This window comes from Vipera berus, assembly GCF_964194415.1.
Source record: "Vipera berus genome assembly, chromosome: 1".
Taxonomy (NCBI): Eukaryota; Metazoa; Chordata; class Lepidosauria; order Squamata; family Viperidae; genus Vipera; species Vipera berus.
The window spans coordinates 15,522,574-15,550,431 of NC_138202.1; the positions used below are offsets into that span (position 1 = coordinate 15,522,574).

At 44.8% G+C, this 27,858-nt stretch overlaps 1 protein-coding gene across 1 annotated transcript in view; it reads right to left on the reverse strand.

The window, feature by feature from the left end:
• Positions 1–1,765: 1,765 nt before the first annotated feature.
• The window catches only part of RNF126 (ring finger protein 126), a 30,614-nt gene continuing 4,521 nt past the window's right edge, over positions 1,766–27,858 (reverse strand). Inside the window, exons 4-11 of the mRNA XM_081333372.1 lie at positions 20,149–20,207; positions 15,197–15,260; positions 13,756–14,000; positions 10,968–11,036; positions 10,617–10,686; positions 8,567–8,660; positions 5,510–5,625; positions 1,766–2,824 (exon numbers count right to left, since the gene is read on the reverse strand). Of these exons, the coding sequence (XP_081189498.1) occupies positions 2,663–2,824; positions 5,510–5,625; positions 8,567–8,660; positions 10,617–10,686; positions 10,968–11,036; positions 13,756–14,000; positions 15,197–15,260; positions 20,149–20,207 (879 nt within the window). The 3' untranslated portion in view covers positions 1,766–2,662. The remainder of the gene's footprint in view (positions 2,825–5,509; positions 5,626–8,566; positions 8,661–10,616; positions 10,687–10,967; positions 11,037–13,755; positions 14,001–15,196; positions 15,261–20,148; positions 20,208–27,858) is intronic.

Here is a 27,858-nt window from a genome sequence, read left to right on the forward strand (position 1 = left end):
CCCTTTGCTCTGTCGACTCTACGTCGTAGCCCTACCTGCTTGGCTACTATAGATTTTCCCATGCCAAGCCTCCTGTCTCCAATCAGGGCCAGGCTCCCTTTTTTGCAGACCCCCCCCCCCCCCGACTGCTGCCAAAGCATCCCTGTTCAGACTGAAAAAGGCCTACATTTTTTATTCTGGATTAGGCTTGTAGGGTGGGTTAGAAAGCCCCTGGGGGCTTTACGCAAAAACCTGGTTTCTAATTAAATCTGTTGCTGGCAAGGGGATGTGGTGGTCTAGTGCAAGGGTCCTCAACCTTGGGAACTTTAAGACTTCTGGACTTCAACTTCCAGAATTCCTCAGCCAGGAAAGCTGGCTTAAAGTTGCCAAGGTTGAGGACCCCTGTTCTAGTGGTTAAGATGCTGGGCTTGCTGGCTAGAAGATTGGCAGTTTGAGACCCAAGCGTTGCATGAAGAGGTTGAGCTCCCGTTCTTGCTCCAGCTCCTGCCATTTTTGCAGGAAGGTAACGGCATACCGTTTGCCGGCGTTAATGCCTGCCAGATAACCATGTAAGCATCTTCAGACAACCGCTGGCTCCTTGGCTAGAAAATGAGAGATGAGCACTGCCCCCTAGCGTCGAACATGATTGGACAGGGGAAACCTTTACCTTTAATGGTTGCTATTAATGATCTGGGCACGGCTGGGGTGAAGACTGCAAAAATAGAGGACAGGAGCTATTTCCCATTTTCTATGTATTAAGCTGAGGCCAGGGGATTGTGGACTCGCCCCCAAAAGCCTTCTGCACAAAAATGGTGGTCTGAACCAAGAAGTTGGACTCTGCTTACCATTTGTCTCAGCTTGCCCACCTTCTCCTTCAATGCGGCGGTCCAATGCCCTCCGATGACCAGCACTGCTTGGTGGGTGCTTTGCTGGCAAGACAGGCCTTTACAAGATACGAGCCCACTTTGGTAACAGATCCTCCTCTTGCAGGCGTAGCTTGAGACAACCCAAACAGACACAAAGAGATGTGGAACAGACAACCACAGCAGCATCCATCAACTTTGTGCAGGTGGTCCTCAACAACCATTCGTTTAGTAACGGCTCAAGGTTACAACGGCGCTGAAAAAAAAGTAACTTAGGACTGTCTCTCATAGCCACGTGATCAAAATTCAGATGCCTGGCAACTGGCTCACATTTCTGACGGTCGCAGTGTCGGGCAATCATCTTTTGCAACCTTCTGACAAGCAAAATCAATGGGGAATCCGGGTTCACTTAACAACCATGTTACTAATTTAACTGCAGTGATTCACATCAGCAACAGTGGTGAGAAAGGTCGTAAAATGGGGCAAAGCTCATTTAACAACTGTCTTGCTTAACAACAACAAAAAATTGGATTCAATTGGGGTTGTAGGTCGGGGACCACCTGTACAGAATAAGGGCGGGCTTCAGACGGAAGGGCAAAACCTGGGTAAAACCGCCAACCCTTGAAAGACAGGACCCCACATTTGCAGATGTTAAAAAAAGACCCCTCTGGGTGAAGGACAAGCCCAGGGCTTCACAGACACGAAAATGCTGATTTCTCAGAAAGAACAAGCAAGTGAATTGGCTACTGCCCACTTCTTCCAAGATTTCTTGCGACATCTTAGTTTAGTCCACAACCCTAGTTACTTCCTAGGTTTTTCCCACCCTCTTATTTATTTTTATTTTTTGAGCTATTCCATCACACAAGCGCCTTTTGCTTCATCTCATCTTCTCCTGAAGGCACAAACCCAGATGCATCACAGGCTAGAGCTGAAATGTCCATTTATTTAACAGCAGTAATAATTTAAAATTATAAAAACCCCTTTCTCGGTATCGACTTGTCAAAAAGGGCGGTGTTAGTATCAGGGGAGGGTGGCGGGGGGGGGGGGGAGAGGGAGAAATTGTGCAGAGTCAGGAAGTGGCTCTGATTGTTAAATTCGCTCCCCACTCCTGTTCTTCCTCCTCCCCCTACTTTTTGTTGCTGGTGCCTAAGGAAAGAGGCTCACGAGCTCCTCCAGCAGCAGAAAATCCAGAGGGAAAGAAGGGAAGGGAAGAAGGATCCCTATTGCATTTCTACTTTCAAAGGGCTGGTGTCATCAGTTCTTAAAGAGAGCCGAGAGCGGGACAGGAAGTGGGGCAAAAAGGGCAGGGGGAAAAAAAAAAACATTTGTCAAAATTATATTAAAAAAAAAATAAGAGAGAGAAAGGGATAGACAATCCATTTTAGAACGCCCCTTCGGAACTCCGATTTCCCTTAAATCCAGTGCTTGTTCTCGTTCCGACTCTCTGCCGCTCGTCACACAGCGAGGTCGGGCCGGTTTTAAGAGTCCGCACAGCAGCAGTTTAGAGAAGAGGTTTCCCCCCCACACACACCCACATTGTCCCTTGGGAGAATGCAAGATTGAACACCAAACACCGGGCTGGGTGGGTGGGGGGCAGGAGGGAAGAGAGCGTGAAGTCAAGAAGGGTCCTGAAGTTATGATGGTTGTGGGGAGTGTGTGGAGATTCCCATTCCCAGCCCTCCCCACGGCTCTGTACTGGACGTTCCCCACCCCACAGATTTCCCCCCCTGGTGGTTGGGGGAGAGAAACAAGGAAGGGCTTATGACATTAGAAAAAGAGCATGAGAGTGGCGACATTTTTTTTTGCTTGTTTTTAAAGATTCATGAGTTGTTTGCGGCGTTTTCGTTACTTGGTGAACTGGAGGAGGAGGAGGAGGAGGAAGATGACGAGGAGGAAGCAAAATTCATTGCGGAGAGTCCAGGTGGGTTTGTAGCCGTGTTCTGCCCACTTAAACTTTTCCGACACACTGGGCAGGTGTCATGCTGGGGAAGCGGGTGGAGACAAAAAAGAAAGAGAGAGAGAGAGAGAGAGAGAGAGAGAGGGAGAGGGAGAGGGAGAGGGAGAGGGAGAGGGAGAGGGAGAGAGAGAGGGAGAGGGAGAGGGAGAGGGGGAGAGAGAGAGAGAGAGAGAGAGAGAGAGAGAGAGAGAGAGAGAGAGAGAGAGAGAGAGAGAAAATGTTAGAAATGAAAACAGGTATTTGGCCCACGTCTTGGTGCTTAAATACGGGCAGTCCTCCACTTACGACCATTCGTTTTGGTGAATTGCAACCGTGCTAAAAAGATGGACTTACAGCTGGTCCTCGCACTTACAACGGTTAAAGCATTCCCCCATGGTCACGTGATTACCTTTTGCAACCTTACCAGCCAACTTCCGACTAGCAATTCAACGGGGAAACTGGCAAGAGAGGTTGCCATTGCAGTCGTGTGATGTCTTGCTGAACTGCAGGGATCTGCTTAATGACCGCAGCAAAGATTGTAAAATTAGCTGTGGTCATCTGGTACCTTACTTAACCACAGCACCGCTGAATTACGAATTCTCCGAGTCCTACTGTGGCCGTTAAGTCAAAAACTACTCTAAAGTGAGAAAGGGGTCTCTTAAGAGCAAACACAGCCCACGTTGGCAACACCTGGAATGAGCTTCAGACGAACGCTGTCTTCCTGCCTCTGCCCACCTCTGGAATTAATTCTAATACATTGCACTGCAGTGTCCCTTTTATCAAACACGCCACACAGAGTACAGTGGTACTTCGGTACTCGAATGCTTCAAAACTCAGCGAATTTGGTACTCAGCACATTTTGATGTGAAAATGTGGTCCCAGTACTTGGCATTTGTTTAGTACTTGATACACAGCTACAGGAAGAGAGGGACGGCTGTGGAGAACAGACAGGAAGTTGGCCACGCTGGGAAGTTTATGTTTATGTTTATTGGACTTATATACTGCCCTTCTCCCGTAGGACTCAGGGCGGTTCACAAGGAATTTAAAATAACAATACAAATTACAAAAGTTAAGAACAATTAAAATAATTAAATTTAGTCCTTGAATAAAATAAAACCCCTGTTAAACTCCAGTTAAGTTCACTGCAAAAGGAGGGAGATGGCCACAGAGGGAGGGCAGGAAGTTGGCCATGCTGGGGGGGGGAGGGGGTTAGTGACATAGGAAAAGGGACATACAGAAAGTCCTTCCTGGCTGAAACAAAGGGTCACATGGTAAATCATGTAGTTTGTTTAGGACTCGTCCTTTTTAATACTCCCCCCCCCCCAAGAGCTGAGTACCGAGTTACCACTGTATTTCCATTGGTGGGAACTTGACATTAAGTCAGAATCTACCTGGAATGGATCCTTCAACAATTAAGAATTTTGGGGGAGAAAAAAAAAGTTAGAAGACCCTTGGCATTGTCAAGGGTCAGGGTGATGGAGAGGGAAAAGCTAAGATGCTGGAAATGAACAGGGCCTATGCAGATGGTATTCCTGGGAAGGAAAAATCAAAGGAAAGCACATTTAATAAAAATTAAGAAAATGGGCTTGAAAGGGCAAGGCAACACTCCAAAGGCAGATGTGCTTCAGAACATCCGCAGGAGCAAATGAGGTCCCTGCCTGCAATTCTTTAAAAAACAACAACACAACTTGTGTCTTTTCCCAAGTTGTGTGGGAACCTGGGCTGTCCTGTGCAACTGGCAGTGCAATCAAAGGAAAAAATTGTTTGGTTTATTATACAACTACAGACTGAGATTAGTGAACCACAAGCCCCACAAAGCAAAACTGACAACAGAAGTACAGCCTCTAGAAACTGTGAACTTTTTGCTGGGGGTATTTAATGGAGGCTAAACAGCCATCTGTAGGGAAAACAACTACACTATTATTGAGTTTGATGAAATAGTCTCTAACTCCCTATTTCTAATTCGACACTAATTCTAGTGTAACTCCATTCCAAAGGATCCGTCCTCCTCAAATCCTGATCTTCAAAAAGATTTATCAAAAACTCATCTGTTTTAAATGGACTTAACTAAGACGATTTATCTAGCATGCTGTAAAGCTGTTAATGCCTGGCCTTGAGACTGACTTTTCAATTAAAAGCTTTGGGAATTATTGGGTTTTAAAAATGATTTTCAAGGGCTCTGTATTGATTTCTAGACAGGGTTTCCGCTAAAAAAAAAAGAAGAAAAAAAGTGTGGTTTATTGCAGGAACAAGCAATGTCCCAGCAGCCAAAAGCTGATGATCACAGAAAGGAAGCGTTAGGCGTCTGAGGAAACAGGGAATCTAGCAGAAGCCTCACTTTAGGAAGGCTTGCGCACTTGGAAAAGCTTTTTAAAACATTCAAAATCAGAGGCATATTCCTCCCTCTTAGTTCTGTTTAAAGCAAAACAACTGTTCCGCTGAAAACGAACGATCTTGTGTCAATCATTGACACAAGGATGAGGCAGGAAGACAGCATACAAGCCACAGACCATCACCCCCTTTGCTAGCAAACCTTCTCTTAAATGTCCTCCCCCGTTCAATTTCAATTATTTTCCATCACTATTAACAAGTGTCCAAATCATAGGAGGCCGACAAAAACGAGGCTTCCCTTGGGGGGGCCCCGATGGACCATCTCTGGCCTCCCAAAAGCAGCAGTGGCGGACACGGGATGCTCTGCTCAGCTCCCGCAAGACTTCACCTGGCAACTAACCTGTTCCAGCCACGGGACTATGCAGCCATCATGGAAGAGGTGATTGCAGGGTAATTGTCGCACGCTCTCGCCAACTTCATAATCTTCCTTGCAGACAGGACATTCCAGCCCCGAAACTACAATTTGGGGGGGGGGGGAGAGAAGAGAAAAAAGAACTAGGTCTGAGAGGACGTCTCCGTGGTCATGTGGCCGGTATGACTAGACGCCAAAGGCGCACGGAACGCTGTTACCTTCCCACCGTAGTGGTCCCTATTTTTCTACTTGCATTTTTACGTGCTTTCGAACTGCTAGGTTGGCAGAAGCTTGGACAAGTAACAGGCGCTCACTCTGTTACGCGGCACTCGGGATTTGACCCGCCAAACTGCCGACCATCTGATCGACAAGCTCAGCGTCCTAACCCACTGAGCCACCGCGTCCCACAACTGAGCCCCAAATTTCCACTGCTAATCAAGACAGTTGTTTCCTGTTTCCCCTGATGATGTGGACAGGATCATGAGGAGGCTGAGCTCCACCACCTGTTTGTTGGATCCGTGCCCCTCCTGGCTGGTTTATGCGGCCCGGGAGGAGACACGAGGCTGGTTCCAGGCAGTAATAACTGCTTCTTTGAAGGAGGGTATCTTCCCCGCTGCCTTGAAGGAGGCGGTGATGAGACCCCTCCTCAAAAAGCCTGCCCTGGACCCGGCTGTTTTAAATAATTATCATCCAGTCTCCAACCTTCGCTTTTTGGCGAAGGTTGTTGAGAGTGTGGTGGCGCATCAGCTTCCTCTGTTCCTGGAGGAAACTGATTATCTGGACCCGTACCAATCGGGTTTCAGGCCCAGACACAGCACGGAGACGGCATTGGTCGCGCTGGTGAATGATCTCTGGCGGGCTCGGGACAGGGGTTGTTCCTCTGTCCTAGTCCTATTAGATCTCTCAGCGGCTTTTGATACCATCGACCATGGTATCCTACTGCAGCATCTCAGGGGGTTGGGAGTGGGAGGCACCGTTTTACGGTGGTTCTCCTCCTATCTCCTGGGCCGCTCACAGTCGGTGTTGACGGGAAGGCAGAGATCCACCCCGAGGCCTCTTGTTTGTGGAGTTCCTCAGGGGTCGGTTCTCTCGCCCCTCCTGTTCAACATCTACATGAAGCTGCTGGGTGAGATCATTCGTGGTTTCGGGGTGGGGTATCATCAGTACGCTGATGATACCCAACTTTTTCTTTCCACCCCGAACCAACCCAGCGATGCCCTCGCCGTGATGTCCCGTTGCCTGGAGGCGGTCCAGGTCTGGATGGGGAGAAACAGGCTTCGTCTCAATCCTGCCAAGACTGAGTGGCTGTGCATATCGGCATCTCGGGTTAACCAGACCATTCCACCTTTAACGATGGGGGGTGAGGTGTTACCCCCCGTTGATAGGGCTCGCAACTTGGGCGTCCTCCTTGACTCCCGGCTCGAGCCGTGACCAGGGGGGCTTTTGCCCAGGTTCACCTGGTGCGCCAGTTGCGACCCTATCTGGACCGAGATGGCCTACACACAGTCACTCATGCGCTCGTGACCTCCCGTTTAGACTACTGCAACGCTCTCTACATGGGGCTGCCCTTGAGGACCACTCGGAGGCTTCAGCTGGTGCAGAATGCGGCCCCGCGAGTTGTGATGGGGGTTTCCCGATACTCCCATGTAACACCTCTACTCCGCGAGCTGCATTGGCTTCCGGTTGCCCTCTGGGTGAGATTCAAGGTGCTGGTGATGACCTATAAAGCCCTAAATGGCTTGGGTCCGGGATATTTGAGGGAACACCTGCTGCCAGCATCAAGTTCCCTTCGTCCAGTGCGCTCCCACAGGGAGGGTCTTCTCAGGGTGCCGCCGGTAAAAGATTGCCGCCGGGTAACACCCAGGGGGAGGGCCTTCTCAGTGGGTGCGCCTGCCCTCTGGAACCAGCTGCCCATGAAGCTTAGGACTGCTCCCGACCTCCGTTCATTCCGCCGGGACTGGAAGACCTGGCTCTTCGAGCTCTCTGGCCCAGGCTGAGAATTTTAATTTTAATTTTAATTGGGTTTTTTTACTTTTTTCAGGGACTGTTTTAATTATTTTTAATTGTTTTTAACTTTTGTATTTCTTGTTTTAAATTACCCTGTAAACCGCCCTGAGTCCTTCGGGAAAGGGCGGTATATAAATCCAATTAAATTAAATTAAAGTGAGCTTAGCCCATTTTATGAGCTTTCTTGCTGCAGTTGTTAAGTGAATCCCTGCAGCTGTTAAGTGAGCAACACGGTTCTTTAGTGAATCCGGCTTCCCCGTTGACTTTGCTTGTCAGAAGGTTGCCGAAGGGGATCACGTGACCCCGGGACACTGCAACCGGCGCAAGTACATGCCAGTTGCCAAGTGTCTGAATTTTGATCACGTGACCATGGGGAAGTTGCAACGGTTGTTAAGTGCAAAAAAACAGTCGTAAGTCACTTTTTTTCAGTGCCGTTGTAACTAAATGGTTGCAAGTCAAGAACTGCCCCTGCCTTGCTCTCAACCTACTGACTGGGTGGCTGAAGGTATTTACGGTTCTACTCTTCTCAGACGGCCGACACGCCGGTCTTCTTCGATCTTTCAGCTTCGTGTGCTGAACACAATACAGCACGGTAGTCAAACAAGCAAGGCTCAGCTTGAGAAATATGTCCCCATTCCATGTGAATAGGAGAGGATTAAAGAGAATGAAAGGCGATTCTGTTTTGTAGGTCCTTGGCAACAAACAAAAGCCATAATTTTCTGAAGTTTTAGGAACCAGCTTGAGATCGGTTCCAAGTTAATCTAGGCTGAGCCTAAGAAATCTTGCCTGTCTCTGGTTAGCAACCACGGAAAGGAATTAAAGCCGCCAACCCTGAACCAGAGAATAAACCGAGGGGCAAAGGAGCGGGAGGAAAGCTGGCCAACAAAAACTTACAATAAGACAGCAGAATCTGTTAAAAAATAATAATAACGCTATTCAAATGAAACCTCTGATTAGAGGATTCAGGTCTTTCTGAATGTATGGGGGGAGGACGAGGGGAGGGGGGAAAGAGAGGCAGAAAAATGAGTAAGCTCTTACCGACATGTTCCTCTGTTATATGAATGGTTGGAAGGGCCTGAATCTTCTCCTTGTCTGCAGGAGGTGGGCCTGTGTTTTCAAATTGATTCAGGAGCTGAAAGAAAATAAAAAAGGGTGACAAAGGAAGGAGTGAACAGTCCCAATGCTGCTGCCAGATTGTGGCTGTAAATCAAGCTTGGAATTCCCTGGAGTCTCTAATCCAAGAATTACCCAGGCCAAATCCTTCATAACTTCCTAGCTTGGAGAAGGTCAGCCTGCTGAAATAAGTTCAGGGTTAAAATTAATTCTTGTTACAGGCTGTCCTTCCTCCTGCCTGTCCATTTGGGGGGGGGGGGGGGAGAATATCTCAACATCCCATTTGAACCCCAGGGTAGCAATCCAGGTCTAAAAACGACACCCCCACCACCCACAGTGTGTTAGGCCTGGGTACCAGGATAACCAGAGTCAGCTAAATTTGCAGCCTCCTGTTAATGGCGAGAGCAGCTAGGAGCCAGTCTAGAGGTCACAAACTTAAAAGCTCAGTTATGATCAAAAAAACCAACTGAACTCCTCAAGATGAGTCTGGACAAGGTTGCTTGATCAGCACAACCACTTCCAATTTTCAGGCTAGGCTTCTGCTGTCCCGTTCAAAAGCGCATCCATTTCACTGAGCTGCTCCACAAAACCCAAGTTTCAGCCTCCTTTAAACTAGATGGACTTTCAACTCCCAGAATTCTCCAGCCAACATAGCTGGCTGGGGAATTCTGGGAGTTGAAGTCCACCTGTCTTAAAGTTGCGGAGAAACACCGCTTTAAACTATTTTTCAGAACAAGAACCCCAACCTTTCTTAAAACCTCCCGTTCCCATCCGCTTTCTAACTCCAGATGTTTGATGGGAGACATGTACACAGTTACCGCCAAATTATTTATATATTAACCAAATGATAAGAATTATTAATACAGGTAATCCTTGACTTACGACCACGACTGAGCCCAAAATTTCTGTGGCCAAGCGGGACCGTTGTTAAGTGACTTTTGCCCCATTAACACCACTTTCCTTGCCGCAGCCAAGTGAATCACTGCAGCTGTCAAGTTAGTAAGACGGCTGTGAAATGAACCTGCCTTCCCTACTGACTTGCTTGTCAGAAGGTCGCAAAAGGCGATCACGTGACCCCGGGACACTGCAACCGTCATAAATACATGCCGGTTGCCAAGCCTCTGAATTTTGGTCACGTGATCACGGGGATGCTGCAACGGTCGTAAGTATGAAAAATGGTCATTTTTTTTTTTCCAGCGCTATCACTTCGAACAGTCACTTAAATGAATGGTTTTGAGTCAAGGACTACCTGTAAGTAATATTAACCAAAACTATGCATACTTGGAAGGGTCTCACCTTGGTCATGTTTATAACTGTATAGTTCAGGGGTAGGCAACCTCGGCTCTTTTATGACTCATGGACTTCAACTCCCAGAATTCCTGAGTCAGCATAGCTACGCTGACTCAGGAATTCTGGGAGTTGAAGTCCATGAGTCATAAAAGAGCCGAGGTTGCCTACCCCTGGTATAGTTGTAGTTTTTATATACATTTGCTGCACAGACCAAGCTGGGCCCATTAGTAAACACTCTCGTTTCCTCCCTGGTTTTAGCCCCAGTACCTGCACAAACCAGGTTAAGGAGGATTTGTAGGCTACAGCCTTCCTTCTGCTGTTGGCCTCTAACTACAAGTCCTGAGCTGGATTCTTCCCTAACATGGAGTTTCCCTTTAGTTCAGGGGTCGGCAACCTTGGCTCTTTTATGACTCGCGGACTTCAACTCCCAGAATTCCCGAGCCAGCATAGCTGGCTCGGGAATTCTGGGAGTTGAAGTCCGCGAGTCATAAAAGAGCCAAGGTTGCCGACCCCTGCTTTAGTTGATGGAACGTGAGCCTCCTAGAATTAAGCTGTATCTCAGTGGGAGCCCACAGAAGAAGACGCGAGAATCCTACGCTCTGAGCCCTCCGTATGCCACCGTTCTGCCCCCGCCCTCCCTGCCCCTCCAAAGGAAGAGATGTGCCCTACACACAGCCAGCTGTACCTGAGTAATAATGGCATCCAAGCCGTTGGCGCCCCAAGCGTAGTCCATGGGATTTGAATGCAAGACTCCCCTTTATAAATAGAAAGCATCAAAACAGAGAAAGGACAGGAGGAAACGTTAAGCCTTCAACGGAACAGGCTGGCTGCCATGAGGCAGAGGGTCAAGGTTTATTGACTTTGGAGGATTCTTAGAATAAGCCTAAGAATTCCACTTTTTTTTTTAAAAAAAAAGACGTGTGGACCAACTCCCAGAATTCCCCAGTCAGCCAGAATTTTGGGAGTCGAAGTCCATACTTCTTGCACTGGCTAAGCTCGAGATACATTGAGCTAAAGCACGCTCTGACCGACTCACCAAGGTCCCACTCCAAGATTCGGTATCGTGGTCGGTGCTATAATTCCATTGACCAGCTGCTGGATAATCCTGCCGAAAGGAAAACAAACAAAGAAACAAACAAATAAATAAAATCTTGAGGCACTCTGGAGCGGGGAGAAGAGAATTGCTGAATGAGCTGACGGTTCCTCAATTTCTGGGTGATGGGAGGCATATGTAGAATTTTAAGAGAATACTGGTAATCCTCAACGTATCACCCTAATTGAGACTGGAATTATGGTTTTAAATTGTGCCGGTCAATAAGTGGGTCATCATGTGATTGATCTGACATTACGTTTTCTGTGTTAAGTAAAACACCATGGTTGCTAAGCGAATCTGCAATCGTTAAAACAAATGCTACTGTCGTTAAGCAAAACCCATCGTTTGCAATGGGTGCTTTTTGCTGGAAACTGAAGGCAAAAGCTGGTGGTCACATGACTGCAGGACACTGCAAATGGCTGCAGATACAGGCTGGTAGTCCAGCACCCCAAATGCAATCATGCGATCAAGGGGGGGGGGGGGAGGAGGAGAGGGGCTGGTCGTTGAAACTTCAAATCCAGGTTGTAGCCATAGCACTTAGCCTTACATACCACTTCGCAGCCCTCATAATACCTTTCTTTAGGTCTGCCGTAACTCAAACAGTTGCTAACTGAGCAGTCGTAAGTCAAAAACTACCTGTACTAGGGGCACTATTAGGGAATGAATTCTATGATTTCTATCCTGTTTTGTTTTGTTATTTTTGTTCTGTTCTGTTCTAGTTTAGTTTGTTTGGTGTGTCATGAGCCAGCAGAGTTGCTTCAACTTAGGCGACACTAAATGGAATAAAATAAACTGTCCGTATAATTAACATCAGAATGGGACAAATAGGTGCAGTCAGCTCAGCGTGGCCAGCACACTGCTGCCAGCTCACCAGCACCAAGTTGCCTCTGCCAACTCACTGCTGCCAAGTCACACGGCAGGACAACTTCACACGGCCAACTCACCATGGGGACAATTCGCTGCGGGCAGCCAGAGGGAGAGGTGGGCGGGCAGGCAGATGCACAGAGCCCCAGAGTGGTGGCGGCCGGAGTCTTCTTATTTTCACATCCCCTGGGGCTGCTGCTGAGCTCCGGGACAGAGACCGGGGACGGCCGCAGGTGGGAGTGCGGCAGCCAAGAGCATCCCATTTTCACAGCCCCACCACTGCTGCTGTGCTGAGCTCCATGCCGAAGAAGCCAGGTATGGTGGTGGTGACGGTGGGCAGAGCGGCGGCTGGCTGGGAAGATGCAGCGGCTGAGGGCATCCCAATTTCATACTCCCCACTGCTGCTGACCCCGGCCTCTTTGCCTAGAGCTCGGCAGCAGTGGCGCTGAGGTGTGTGTGAAAATGGGACGCCTCCAGCTGCTGCTGCCTTCCTTGGTCTCTTCAAACCAGAGCTCAGGAGCAACAGCGGCCGCGGCAGTCTGTGTGTGTGTGTGTGTGTGTGTGTGTGTGTGTGTGTGTGTGTGTGTGTGTGTGAAAATGGGAAGCCCCCAGCCACCGCTCTGCACTCTGCCTACCCACTTACTCACCCAGCTCTCCTTCCAGCCACCCGCCGCAAGTTGTCTCTGTGACAAGTTGGCTGTGCTGAGTTGTCCTGCGGCAACTTGGCACTGGTGAGTTGGCAGAAGCAACTTGGTGCTGGTGAGCTCTCAGCAGTGAGCTGTTGGCGAGGAGATGGCCGAGCCGAGTTGTCCTTGACCCAACCAACATACCACCCTCCTCCTCCTAGTCCCAGGTTTCTCTCAATCATCCCAGCTCACACTTGTCCCTTTTTTTCTGGCCAGGTGAGCGTCAGCAAAACACTCATCTATAAACTGCTTTCTGTTTTATTTTCCAAGACTTGGTATACAGTTCCAATCACTCCATCTGTCAAGTCCGAAACCAACTGGTTTGGGCCCCAAATGGTTACCCTTTGCAACCTCCTGGATTTCCCCCCACACACACACTTTGGGATTTTAAAAGGGATACACAAGCCCCGTAAGACTCTTGAACTTTAAAGCATCCATTCTGTCTTCTTCTCAACACACTTATTTTCGTTTTCAACCTGGTCTGGAAAGAAGCTAGTGGATATCAAGGATGGTGCTGCTGCAGCTATTACAAAGGGGACCCCGGAATGACTCTATTATTCTTAAGTGCAGATCTTTCTAAAGCAATAGAGGATAAGCTTGCTCTTGGATAAAGCATTTCCTTCTCATATTGTTCAAAACTGCCTCTTCTAATCTCACCCTGAAGTTAACATAGGGCTCTATCACTTAAGCATTGCTGGCTGCCTTCTTAACTGCAGTGGCCATGCTGTAGTGCAGGGGTCTCCAACCTTGGCAACTTTAAGACTTGTGGACCAACTCTCAGAATTCCTCAGTCTCGTGCTGGCTGAAGAATTCTGGGAGTTGAAGTCCGTAAGTCTTAAAGTTGCCAAGGTCGGAGACTCCTGCTATAGTGACCTCCAAATGGTGGCTGGAGAAATGTGCAGTGCCCAATTCTTCAACTCTGGGAGAAGTGCAACTTAATCTTGTAATTGCACAGGATCTTTCATCTCCAACCTGGTGTGGCCCTTCCAGTTTGTGGACAGTGCAGTTCCAACTAATTTGGCAGACCCCCACACCCACTCCCCAAACTACTGTTCTCCTACATCCAAATTGAATCAGCAGACAACATGAACCAGGAATCCGCTTCCATGGTTTTAAAGGACCTCTATTCAAAGAAGTGACACTTAGGACTTGACCATCAGAGTTGGACAAACTGTCCTCACCCTTCTAGAGTGGGGACTCCCTCGTGTCTGCCAGCCGCCCGCCGTGTGGTGAAACGAGCCCGAGGTTGCCTGGCTCCATATCGGTGCCGAGACTGATGTTCCCTCTCCCGCCTGTTCTCAGCATCGCGGTTATCTTCTGTTTGTGTGTTGGACCCAAAGGCTGGGAACTCAAAACTGTCGTCAATTATCCCAAAGGCAAACTGGCCGTAGCCCTGCGGGAGGGTGAAGAGGGGCTGATCCACATTCTAGAAAGGAGAAAGAAAGAGCCAGACAGAAAAAAAAATGGAAACTGCTTAGAATAGAGAAAGATGACTTACGGAGACAGGCCAGAAGCCCAGCACAGCCTGTGATGGGGGACAAGTAAGCTGACATCGTCCCACTGTGGAATTAAAGCTCCCATAGCCCTTCACCATTATTCATCCTGTCTGAAGCTTATGGAAGTTGAAACTCCAAATGTCTGATCCGGGTGCCTCTTTCTGCTTTTCTGCCATTCAGTCTTAGCTCTGGAAAGCCACCCTGGCACCTCTGGAATTTTGGAAGCAACATAATCACAGGCACTCTCATCAAATGGTTGCCATGGCAAGACAGTGGCCCATTTACAAAATGACTGCCGGTCACAAAATATTTACCAATGATTTTTTTTTTCTCTCTGCCATCTTCTCTAGGACTCTCCTTAGCAACCTAACTTCCTTTTCCTGTTTCTTCTGCATAGCTAAGTATTGAAAGCCCGGGAATGGATCCTCTTATTTCTATTTTCTGCCAGTGAGGCCCAAAGGCACGCACAGAAATAAATATAATGCTAGAGGCTTCTTCTTTGTAGGAGCTTCCTGCATTACGCTTGAAATTTTAAAAAAAGGGGATCTGATTGGGGTGCCAAGGGAGGTGTCCGTGGAGCTAGTGGTGTGTACAGTCACCAGCCTGTCTAATTCTGCTGCAAATCCTGAACCAGAGTTGAAAGAACAAAACTTTTCAATCCACAATGGATGGATGATTCACTATGCCTAGCAGCCTGGCTCCAGGGAACTGAGAACGCTTGGCTTGGTCTAATTCAAGTGTTTCCCAATCTTAGCAAGTTTTAAGATGTGTAGACTTCAACTCCCAGAATTCCCCAGCCAGCAGTGCTGGGAACTGAAGTGCACAGACCTCAAAAGTGAAAAAGGCTGAGAAACAGTGGTCTGACTGAAGAGGATTGTAGGCACTGCACTGACTTCTCAGCAGACAAAAAGAAAACCATCCATTGACCCTAACAGATGCTCTCCATTCCTTTCCCAACTGCAGGGTCTCTCTTAGGACTGGACCCTGGAATCTCTCACCCCTCTCTGAAAGGAAAAGGGGGAAGACATAAAGATCCTGGGTAAAACTTTTGTGGGTTTTCTTAATTGTCTATCAATGTATTTATACCCATTTTACTGAATGGAGATTTTATGCATAAAGAACTCACCTCAAACGGATGTCTGGCCTGGTCACTGGTCGAGGCTGAAGAGTTGGACCCATTTTCAACATTTCTGGAACAAGTTAAGAAGAAGAAAAGGAAAAAAAAAAGCAAATTAGCCAAGTAAGATGGAAATTAGAATTCCTGAGAATGCTAGACAAGAACTAAAGCCAGACAACGGAAACTGTACATTTTTAGGTGCCTCTCTCTTTAAAAAAAAAACAAAAAACAAACCCACCACAATACAGATGAGGTCTTTTTAAAAATAGTCATTTCAATGTGTTTTCTTCTTGTTGTTGTCTGATTGTTCTATTATTTAACTTTTGTTCGTTCAAACTTCCTTTTTTTCATTGCTTATGGTTGTGAACCACCTAGAATAGCCCCGTGACAAGACAGGTGGCAAATAAATTATAATAATAATAATAATAATAATAATAATAATAATAATAATAATAATAATAATAATAATAATAATAATAATAATAATAATAAAAAAATAAAAATAATGACTAACTTGTGTTGGGTTTACAAGAGTGATAGAAACAATCTGTAATAGGTCTTACTTTTGGGGAAAAGAAAAATTGCCAATATTTATTTTTCTTTTTCCTTCTACACGTATTTTTTTTAAATCTTCCCATTTCTTCTTCATTCAGTAACCTACCTTCTCTTCAATTTCTTTGCCTTACGATTTCTTCTGCTTTTAAATAGGTGGTGAACCTGTGCAGTGGGACAGGAGGATCAGCAGCACCTAACACTATACTTATAAAAGATAAATGAGGCTGTGCTTTAAATTCCTTTTCAGGGCCCCACACATGCCAAATGTTCCTGGCAGAAAGAGAAATAAGGCTGCTGGATGAATCTTCTCTTCCCTGCTTTATGTATACTGCATGCTGTGTAATCTATTCGGAAGAAAACCCCTTCCTGCAAACAAGGAGATTTACTTTCAGTGACTTCATGATATTATTGTATCTTTTATACGGTGTAAACTGCTCTAGCGTACCTATTTGTGAAGGATACAATAGACCTGCTTTAATTAAATGCATTTAGCTACTGGGAGAGGAAGAAGGAGCAGAAGAGTATCATTTATTTTACTGCAATCTGAAACTAGTAATCCCAGGGGTTTAACCAGGTTAAAACCTGAAACCCTCCCAGCTGGGAGCAGAAGCTAATTTAAATGTCTGCATCCTCCTCCCGTATTCCCTCCTGAAATCCTTTCTGCCACCAACATTAAGACATTTTTACCTCTTCTTCTTTTGTTAGTTTTTTGCCAAACTTGCGGTCAAATTAAGTGTGTGCTTTTAGAGACTTTTGAGGTGGCCTAATACAGGACTGGTCCTAATACGGAACCGGAACCGTTGAATTTAACTTGAATAAATTCATTTTATCTGCTTTTATTTTAACAAGGAAATAAAGCACAAAAAAAGTAGTAGACAACAACGGAAATAGTTCTTGATTGAGAGCCTTGATATAAAATTTAACATTGCCAATGAGCACATGGCTGAATGTAGGGCTTGTTAAAATTCGTAACAGCCAAGGGGGTTCATCAAAAAGTCAGGAATAGATACAAACCCTTCCATGCAATTCACTCTAAAACTGGGGGAGAACAAAGCATCTTCCTCAGATATAAGGGGGACACCCCCCCAAAAAAATATATATTTCTTGCGATATACAAGAGGATTTTGAAGAGAAGAATTTGCCAACCTTTCTAAGCTGGTGGGCACTGTTGGGAAGTCCTCACCTTCTGGGCTGCCGACAGAAGCAGCTAAAAAATTCTACATAGAATCCTCCTATGTCCTTTTCTTTAGCAAAACCCTGGGGACCAATTTGTGATTTTCTAAGAAAGTCCATGAGGCCCTCAGACATACTTAGAAATAAAGATTGCACTGGAGGATGGTGTTTATCTCTGCAGCACACCTACTTCCCCTTTTTTTTTAACTTTTAGTTTCTATTTCTGATGCAAGAATGGGACACAGTTCCTGACAAGAGATTAAAAGAGGTATCTGAAGGCTTATTATACCTCGGGGAACCACGCTGGAGACCTCCACTCTAACTGAAAAGTACCAAAGGTGCTTTTCAAAAGAACTGAAGAAGCTTCTTGGGTGAGAAGCGAAAGACTTTCAAGGAGGAAAAAACACAAGAAAGTTCAGTTGCCTTTTGAAAGTTGCCTTTGGGACAGCCATGACCTAGATCAGGGCTGTCAAACTCAATTTCATTGAGGGCCGCATCAGCATTGTGATTGCCCTCAAGGGGCCGGGTGGGTGTGGCCAGGGTGGGTGTGGCCTACTGGGTGGGCATGGCTAGAGTGTGTATGGCCTACTGGGTGGGCGTGGCCAGCTCTACATCGTTCGCATCAAGGGTGCCTATGGGGGCCTGGGCAGGAGTGGGACAGATCTGAGGGTCTCTGGGCCAGGGCCAAGGCAGTGGGGGCCGTTCCCTCACTGTTTCCAAGATGGCTTCGCAGGCCACATGAAACCACTTCGCGGGCCGGATCCAGCTCCCGGGCCTTGTGTGTGACATGTCTGACCTAGATGATTGAGAAGCTCCATAGACATCCAGTTGCAAAGCTACCACTAGGGCAGGCTTTATCACCACCACCATTTCTAAAGAGAGGGCATACCTGGAAAGCAGGAGGTTCCAGTGTAAAAAGGTATAAATACAGTCTTGAAAAAAATATGAGCTTAGCCCAAGTATGGGAAAGTGTGAGAAAGAAACTCAAGGTTACTCCACCTTGATTCTCTTTGGTCCAAGAGGGAAGGAAAGGGAAAAAGGCTTTCAAGATTCTACAAGTGTAGCCTATATCAGGAGAGTGTTAGCATTTCTTGTGGAGCCTCTTTCCTGACCTCCTTTACATCAAAGGGCTGATATCAAGGCCAAGTCATTTGTTGCGTTATGGTACAAGTAATCCTTGACATATGAACATAATGGAATTTGCCCATTAAGGCCATATGTCCTGATGGCCGCAAAACAGGTCAGCCATCCTATTTTAGGATATTTTTGCAATAGTCATTAAATGAACCACCAGAGTCATAAAACAAATGACCACGGTTGTTAAGCAAACCAAAGGTTCGGTATAGGTGCAGTTTTGCTGAAAACCAGAAGTAACAGTTTGCAGACATAAAATGCAGTCATGTGACACCAGGAGACTCCAAACACCTGCAAATGTGGACATGTTGCTGAGTGAACAAAGTTTGGTCACAGGGTCATTGAGAGGGGCCAATTGTCGGATCTTCGAATCCAGGTCATAAGTCCCCTCTTGGGGATCGGTCATAACTTTGAAAGGTTACTAAGCAACCAGCTGCATTTCAAGGACTACCCATATTAGGATCTAAACTGATCTTGGAAATTTAGCATTGCTCAAGCGTACAACTTGCACCAGATATGAGTCAGCTAATGACGTTTAATCAGCTTGTGTGCCACTCTTTCCTTGAAATATGTGTGGCAGAAACAAACTGAGGAAATACGACTGTATCACGTCCAGGGCTTTTTTTAAAAAAAATCATAGAACGCACTGGAACAGAGTTCCGGCACCTTTTTTTTGACCGATTTTCCAGAGTTGCATTCTTTTTCTATTGTTCCCCTTCCTATCCTCGTTTGTTTTTGAAAATGCTCCGCTGGCGGTACAGTGCGAGCGGGGTCCCCTCCGGCGCTGTCTGCCTCCTCTAGGAGGAGCCATGAGGCGCCGGAGCAGAACAGCCAGAGCGTGGCTTGATTGGCTGGGTCGGACCGTGTGGTGTGGAAGCCGATGGTGGCGGTGGGAGACACATAAACATGGAGGCCATCTTTCCCTACGGGGTGAGTGAGCCTTTTGCCTTCCCTTACACAAGGTGGGCTGTGAGGTTAAAAAGAGGTGAAGCGAGAGGAAAAAAAGGCAGCAGGCGTGGAAGCTTGCCCGGCAGCGAAACTTTGCTGTTTTAGTTCCTTCGGTAGTTCAAAGGCTGGGATGTCTACGAAAAATCTCTTTTTAGTCTTTTATACTTTATATTCAAACTGCAGAGGGGAAGAATAAGAATAAAGCTAATGTGATTTGGAGGCATTATTATTATTAATAATAATATATATTATGTATTGTTCAGATGTAAAGGTAGACCTACAGTATGAGGTTTAATCAGATCTATTTATTAAATTGGGTTTAACTTACCAGGTAAATTAAAAGTAATCTGTTCACTGAAAAAGTTTCAACTTTAATTGGTTTCAAGTCAATATCCATATTAAACTCCAAATGTAATTTTTTCCACCTTGTTTGACAACTTCTTAAAAATAAGTCAATCGTTTACAAGTAACCAAATTTTCTTTTATTGGGCCAATTTCATTCCACATAGAAAGCTGACATTTCCACTCATTAAACTAAATGGGTATGCCAGTGGTAAATGTCCCAAAAGATTAATAAAATGCCTTCTTGTAATTTAAAGCCACACAGTGCATGGTAACATTAATAGCATTAACTTACCTTGAACAAAATCCTAGTCTTTCAGATACACTAAAAATTGAAGGGTTTTTTTTTCAACTACAAAGGTAAACCTTGTAAGGTAGGCAAGGCGGATTATATAATGTTTTTTTTTTTTTTTTTACAAAAAAGCACTGATCACGTCCAACTTCAGACAAGGGAGATCATTCATGAAGGCATCTGAGGGAACTGGGCCAGGAAGAAGGGGACAAAAATGCTGAAAAATGAGCACAGTTTTTCCTTCCTGGCCCCTGGCCAAGGATGACGGAAACAGTCAGTTATTCTAAGGAAAAGAAGATTTTGGCTAAGGACCTTCATCAGCTTTGCATATCTTCTAGTTATGGGGAGTTTTCAGTACAAAGAAACCAAGCTTCTTATCCACCAGTCACACTGATCTATATGTGGATCCACCCCCTCACATGCAGACAGAAAATAATTCTTGGGAAATCTTGTCAACGCCTGACTCATAGCTACCCCACATACGCATTTATTTCAAAAATAAAAAAAGGCTTGTTACCTTGGTTCTTCGGGCAGCTCTTCAATAAAACCAGATTCGCACCTTGGGCAAATGTAATCCTACAGGAGGAAATGTTGTGTGAGAATGCTTTACATTCAAAAATCCAGCAAGGAGTAAAAGATGGAGACCGCCAGGATGTCTCTGGCAAGAGCATCAGTCAATCACTGTCCGGACTTCAATGTTCCACAATTCAACAGGCCCAGCCTTGCCTCCATTGGCAGCTAACCTTTGATGAATTAGAATCACTTGCAGTAGTGTTTCTCAACCGTAGCCATTTAAAGATGAGTGGACTTTCAACTCCCAGAATTCCCCAGCCAGCAAGGTTGAGAAACACTGACTTACAGATTTCCTACCACTTCGCTCTGGCATAGTAGTAGTGATATACGTTTTTTGCATATTTAAAAAGTTAGCAAACAAGAGCCCTCTAAACTAAAAGTGGTTCTATTTTCTGAGATACACAGGAAGAGGTTCCCATAGTGCAGGGGTAGGCAACCTTGGCGCTTTTATGGCTCGTGAACTTCAACTCCCAGAATTCCTGAGCCAGCATGGCTCAGCTTGGAAACCTCTCCCTTTCCCCTCAGCATGGCTGGCTCAGGAATTCTGGGAGTTGAAGTCCACGAGTCATAAAAGAGCGAAGGTTGCCTACCACTGCCACAGTGGATACTTGTCTCACATGCAAAATTATATTCCCAAGGAAAAAGAGAAGCAAAGCTGAATTCAAGTACAAGTAGTCCTCGACTTACAACTGTTCCTTTCGTGACCATTCAAAGCTACAGTGGCACTAAAAAAAAGTGACATGATCATTTTTCACACTCACAACCATTGCAGCATCCCCAGGGTCATGCAATCAAAATTCAGACGCTTGGCAACTGGCGCCTATTTATGATGGTTGCAGTGTCGGGGGGGGGGGGGGGAGAAGAGGAGGAAATATGTGATCACCTTTTGTGACCTTCTGACAAGCAACGCCAAGGGGGAAGCCAGATTCCCTTAACAACTGTGGCAAGACAGGTCGTAAAACTGGGAAAAACTCACGTAACAACTATCTCATTCAGCAACAGAAATTTTGGGCTCAATTGTGGCCGTGAGTCGAGAACTACTTGTATCACCTAAAAATAATTACATGTGAAGGAGGAAGCACTTGGTCTGGCTTAAGGTGATCAAACATTTTTTTTCTGAATACAGAGTGAAAGGATGGTTTGCTCTCTTTCGTTAAAGGCTGGGAGAGGAACTTCCTTGGCCAAGCTGCATGCTTGCCTTGCAACAGCAGGCTGCCATTCTGAAGAACTCTGATTTATCAGAACAAGCTGCCTGCCAGAACCTTCCTGAGTTTATGGGCACATCTGAACTTGCAGGAATGCATTGTGGGCATTCCTACAAAATGGCTACCGGGGAGACAGTGTATTCACAAAATGGCAGCCATTACTTGGAAACCGCTTCTGGACTTTGTGCTCAAAACAGCGAAAAATGAACCCTCGACGTTGGGTTTTGCTGATTAATATAGTTAGCTGATATAGAAATAGCTAGTACTTATTAAGCTGGTGAAGTAAAAAAGCTGATTTTATTCTGTACTTTATTGCGCTGAAAAAAGTTGGAGTTTTTTCTTTTTCTTTTCCCATGTACATACACCTTCCTTCCCCTTTTCTTTCCCTTCTCCACTTTCTATTATCTGTATCGTCTTCTGTATTTTATGTAATTTTAATAAAATTCTTGAAACCCCTCCCCCAAATGCTAGCTATTGGGGACAGAAGGGTGGACTTGGCAAAATATTCCATCACACCTTCTCTAGCTGACCCACCATAGAATGCTCTCTACTATTATCCTCGGTGGCATGTCCTATTTTTTTAATGAAATAAAATTATTCTTGAAAGATATAAGTCAGATGTGGTTAGAAACTAGGCATGCACCTAGGGAGATGCAGCAGGCTGCAGAACCAGCACCCACCGCCAATCTGCACCTGGTTGCCTATGGTCACCAGCAAATATGGTTTAATTACTCCACAAAATGAATGCTATGGGAAACGCTTTCTGGGCCTTTTGCTAAAAACGGTAAAAATGAACTGGTGATTGATGGATCTGATGATTGGAAAGGGAAAAATATGGGGAGGAGGGAATCACCTGGTTAACTGTAAAGGCGGAGGATAGATGATAAATTTATTTCCTGTTTCTTATTCACCACTTTCCTGTATTCTTTTTTTACTTAAATTCATAATATTTTTTTCTATTACGTAAAATTCCTGAATAGAAACTATTTTTTGTAAAAAGAATATTAGGTAAAACGGGCTTGGAATTTGCAGCCTCCAAAGAAGCCAGGATTTGTAAACTAAACACTAACCTTAATTTACAATCCCTCAGACATCTTGGCTGAGATAAAATAATCAGCTTCCTTTCCCTCACTAGCTTACGTTACCATCATCCTCTGGCAGAAAAAGTGGGCTGCAAGTAACCAGCACTCCATTCTTTTCTGATAAGTCAGTTCCCCTTAGAACTCAACTTCCTGTTGTATCCAAATGTGACAATATCACCACTATTCATAGTAACCCAGGACTCATTCATTCATTCATTTCATTTCATTTCATTTATTTGATTTCTATACCGCCCTTCTCCCTAGGGACTCAGGGCGGTTCACAGGGCATATATAAATAGCTATACAAAAATTAAAAGAGAATTAAACCATGCCCAATTAAAATACAATAATAGAATAATAAAAAACCAATTAAAAAACCCATATTCCCCATCAGGCCAGACCAGCTAACTCAAACAAGTGGGTCTTCAACCCGCGACGGAAGGATCGGAGGTCCGATGCCATCCGGAGCTCAACCGGCAGTTGGTTCCATAATGCCGGAGCACCCACAGAGAAGGCCCTCCCCCTGGGGGTCATTCTTATCCTGCCTTTGGAATAAGCATGCATAGTGCTTGGCTGTTTGATTTCTTTAACTAAGGCACCGATTTACTTTTCGTGTGCAAAATAAAGTTGCTCTCCAAAGACATGTAGCTATGTGTACTTTGCCCACTTGGGATTGAACTTCCCAGCTGACTAAACTCCATGTAATGGTCTATGATGATTCTCAGTCATCCAGATCACGGTTTTACCAAAGGTGCTTTTTTTCCAAGAGGCAACTGGACTTTGTTTTTCTTTGAAAACGTTTCGCTTCTCACCCAAGAAGCTTCTTCAGTTCTGAGCTGAAGAAGCTTCTTGGATAAGAAGTGAAGCATCTTCAAAGAAAAACAAGAAAGTCCAGTTGCCTCTTGAAAAAAAAGCACCTTCGGGACCTCCGCGTGATGCTGCTCTTTCCACAACATTTAGGACAGACTTTTTTTCTCCTGGGAGCTCTCCAGAAAAAATGGACCTCAACTCCCAGAATTCTTAGCAGCCCTCATGCATTTGAAGGGCACCATCTTGGAGAAGGGTGTTCCCAGGTGATCATGAACCAGGAGAGCTCTCCGAGCAGACAAAATCCAAGTTAGGGCTTGTATTCTCAGTGTGTTTTATATTTATAATAATGAGAAGGCAGGTTAATAATGACAACTAAAAAAAAAAGTAAAGTGCTAAGTCTTTACCAACATTCTTCAAGTCTGACGTAGCTAAGGTTTGGCTCGGTGGTGACAGAATGCTTAAGAGGTTACCAGGAACCACAGGACGGTGAGGGATTTAAGGGGAGAAGGTAACCAACCAGCTCCAGCAAAGCAGACTTTGGGCCCACAGCCATCACTGTGACACAAAGTCCGTGACTAGTCAGGATTACACCAATAAGTGGACAGGGTGTGAAAGTGGTAAGCTGCTTGGCTACAATTAAGAACCAAACTCTAAAAAGGGCGGTGAGGGCAGCAGAAAGCCGGTCTGCTTGGGGAAACTAGTTTGCCCAGACTGAACACAAGGTTTCCTTAATGAATAGATGATGATGATGATGATGATGATGGCAATATTTGCAAGATTCACTCAGTGTGCTGAGGTACAGTCTGCATTAACCACAGTTTGCTTACACAAGTCCTAATAGTCTTTATTCGAGATAAATTATAAAACATGGTTTAAAACCCACAAATCCGATTCAGACAAGACACTTGACTAAAACAAAGCAAGCTGTGTTATAATTTAGCACAATGTGCGAAATCAGCTTCTGGCGGGTTTTATATAGTGCTAAATCATGATTTATTTAACTATGGTTACCACATAAAACATTTTATGGAAAAGTGACCTGTGAGAAACCCAATCACTAAGTGGGCAGATAGGTGAATGCATGAGGCAAACTGGACTATACCTGTTCCTACATCATGACCTACAACTGGCTGAGTTTTAGCAATATGTTAATCCAACCTAAGCAAAGTATATCACTGACCTAAGCTTTTTAAACATTTTACATTCACAACAAAATATAAGCCATTTTGTACTTTGCCTACTTAGCATGACATTTTGTGCAGGATGACAATATGGGTTATTTGTTTTTCGGTTAGTGTGTTACATTAATCCATTCAAGTAAGAACCCAAGGTTTATAAACCACAAGCAACAGATTTAAACATGTTAAATAAAAATCTAGCAAATAATGAAATGGTTTAGCTTTAGAGTGCAAGACTCAAACTGGATTCCTACACCACTGTCTGCAATTGGTTGAGTTTGAACAACACATTAATCCAAGCTAAGCAAACATCAAGCATAGTGCAAAGTGTGAATCCACTTGTACACTGAATGAATGGGTAATATGGGTGGCATGCTGGGTTAATTTTTAATGTAACCTGTTAGATTATAGTCTGAAGATGCTTCAGTTTAGATTCCTGCACTAAATTGCAGATTTTGTTCAAGAGTCCAGTGATCCTTTTCAGCTCTCAAATTCTATGGTTCACACTGGAGTTTGCAAACCACCATATGACTTAACATGCTTTATTAATCAGGTCATGGACTCAGGTACATACAGCCTGGCTGATATTCTCAGGTATCAAAGGTTTGTGTTAGTCATATTTTCGGTACCTGCTGAAGCTAAGTTGATGTCCTTGGAAGAAAAATGAACAAGTTATTCTCTACATCTTGGTTTTCCCCTCCCCTTTTAAAAGATGTGATATTTAGGAGGAGTCGTTTAAGGACAGAGTGCTTGCCCTTAACCTAGTATTTCATGCCCCTGGTAGCTTTAAGATGAGTGGACTTCAACTCCCAGAATTCCTCAGCCAGCCATGCTAGCTAGGAAATTCTGGAAATTGAAGTCCATACATCTTAAAGTGGCCAAGATTTAAAAAAAAAATTAAAAAAAAAACAAATGCCAGTCCTTCACCCAAGACATCAATTGCTGCCTCAAGATATGCTGATAGCTATCACTTAACGTAGTTTCAAAAATTATGAGGAATGCCGGGAAGTAGAAAATAGCTTATAACAGCTATATGCAAATTCAAGTTCAAGATACAGTTAGCTTCCAGACCGCAAGTGTCAGATACAACAGTAGAAGTAGACTAGTGTCCTAAAACATATAAGTTGGCTGTCTGAAAGCATCTAACTGACCAAAGTGAAAGTACAGTGAACCACTGATCCCGTACAAGTCATAATTTTGTATTCCATGCAACACTGAACTATTAGTTGCAGCTTCAAGTCTTTTGGTTCCAAACATCTTGTTGGGCAAAGTGCTTTCCTAAGAGAAATCCCAAGGCTGGCTCCGCTACATGAAAATTCATCCTTAACACTTCTACCAAGGCCTCTGTCTCTGAAGACAATGTGGATGAGCTGCGGGTGCCTTTATCTAACTTTTCCCAATATGCAATCTGCTTGGTTGGGCACACTGATCATTGTTTGCTTAACTTATTTCATAAACTGTAGCTGGCTGGGTATACACATGCTAACTGATAGCCTATCATTACAAACCTTAATAGCAGAGTTTACATGGCACACTAAACTGAAACTAAGTAAACTACATCAAGGTTGCCACGATGCATGAATCCAGCCAAGGTGAGTTGCAATCCAACATTTACAGATAAGTATGTTGGGGGAGAAACCTAATAAATTTGGACTCATTCAATTAATCATAGTAAAAACAAAATAATGGTCTGTATAGCACAGGGGTCTTCAAACTTGGCCCTTTTATGACTTGTGGACTTCCAACTCCCAGAATTCCTCAGCTGGCTAAGGAATTCTGGGAATTGAAGTCCACAAGTCATAAAAGGGCCAGGTTTGAAGACCCCTGGTATAGCATATGTAAATCTTATTGGCATGAGGGGTACTATGGGCTCTCTGAGCTTGGTTGTTTCCTTGCAGATATCATTACCCAAATTAGGTAACATCATCCAGGGTGGTAGGGAGTGGAGTTTATATTCTAGTCGCTTGCCCTGTCAGTGTTGGGTGGGACTGGTCTTAGTAGTTCTTTGATTGGGCTGTTTATTGTTAGCTTGATTGGGGTATTGTTTACTTCCTGATTGTTGGTCTGATGTTAATGTTGGTGTGAATCTCTGTTCATCTGGGTGTTGACTGCAGGTAGGGACACCTCCCACCAACAATCAACATGCAAATAAGCAGAGATTAACCGCAGAAAACCTTTATCTGGGATTCTAGACACCCAACAAGCAGAGACTCTGCTTTCATTCTCATATTTTTAAAAAAATGTTTCTTAATTGGCTTTCAAGGCCACTATCTTCCCAAGGTGTCTTACAAAACTTCAATACATACATATTTTAGTGCAGGAGTCTTCAAATCTGGCCCTACTCCCAGAATTCCTCACCCAGCTGTTTTAGTGTAACCAACTCATAACTTGCAACTAACCAATCAGCTACATTCTTAACAGAAAATACACAGGAACAGATTCAATGAAAACCTGCTAGAGAAGTAACACAATCATTTTAATCACCAGCTTGGGGAAAATATAAGATTTTAAAATCTTTCCAAACCAATGACATGCAGAGACCTTAGAATATTTTGGGAGTGTCCTCTTCCACAAAGTATCACCAGGAATGCCATCTCTTTTTCTCGTGAACATTTCTACCTAAGAACTGTCAATACTGAAAATTACTACCTTGGTTCTGGATCTGTTTTTATCTCCATTGCAACTTCTCACAGGCAGTTAGGTGGCAGCACCCGAGTAAAAAAATCCACTGTGTGGGATCAGATATTGGATTAGTATTTGAAAGGGAGACCACCAGAAGTCTCAAAGCTGCAAACATCCTGGAAGGAGGCAACAATACATTTCTGCACTGTTGACAAAGACACCACCCTGGTGTTGAGTTTGACTCAAAGGAGAGGATATCTATACCTATCTTCCCTTGCAATTAAGCTTCAGCCTGGCAGTTATCCTTCCCACTCAGCCTCCCGCTGCTGTTCTGCTTGCACCATTTCCACTCACAAATTCCTCTGACTCAGTTGGACCACAAGCTTAGGAACAGCTGCTGCCTTTGGTAGTGAAGATAGAACGCAGGGCCAAAGTCTATCTCTGAATGTTAAAACATTTGGGAAGAGAGAACATTTATAAAAAAATAATAATCTCTGATCTCTACAAAAGCGTCTGGCTGAAGCTAAATTAAAGGAAACAAAACTAATTTTTAGCACTATTGTTCTAAGGCTAAGTCAGTGTTTCTCAATGTTGGCAACTTTAAGATACCCAGACTTCAGTTCCCAGAATTCTCCAGTCAGCATAGGGAGTTGAAATTCATGCATTTTAAAGTTGCTAAGCTTGATAAACACTGTTCTAAGCAACGGAAGCACAGATGTAGCTTGAGTTCATCCACAACACCTGACTATCAAAGTAT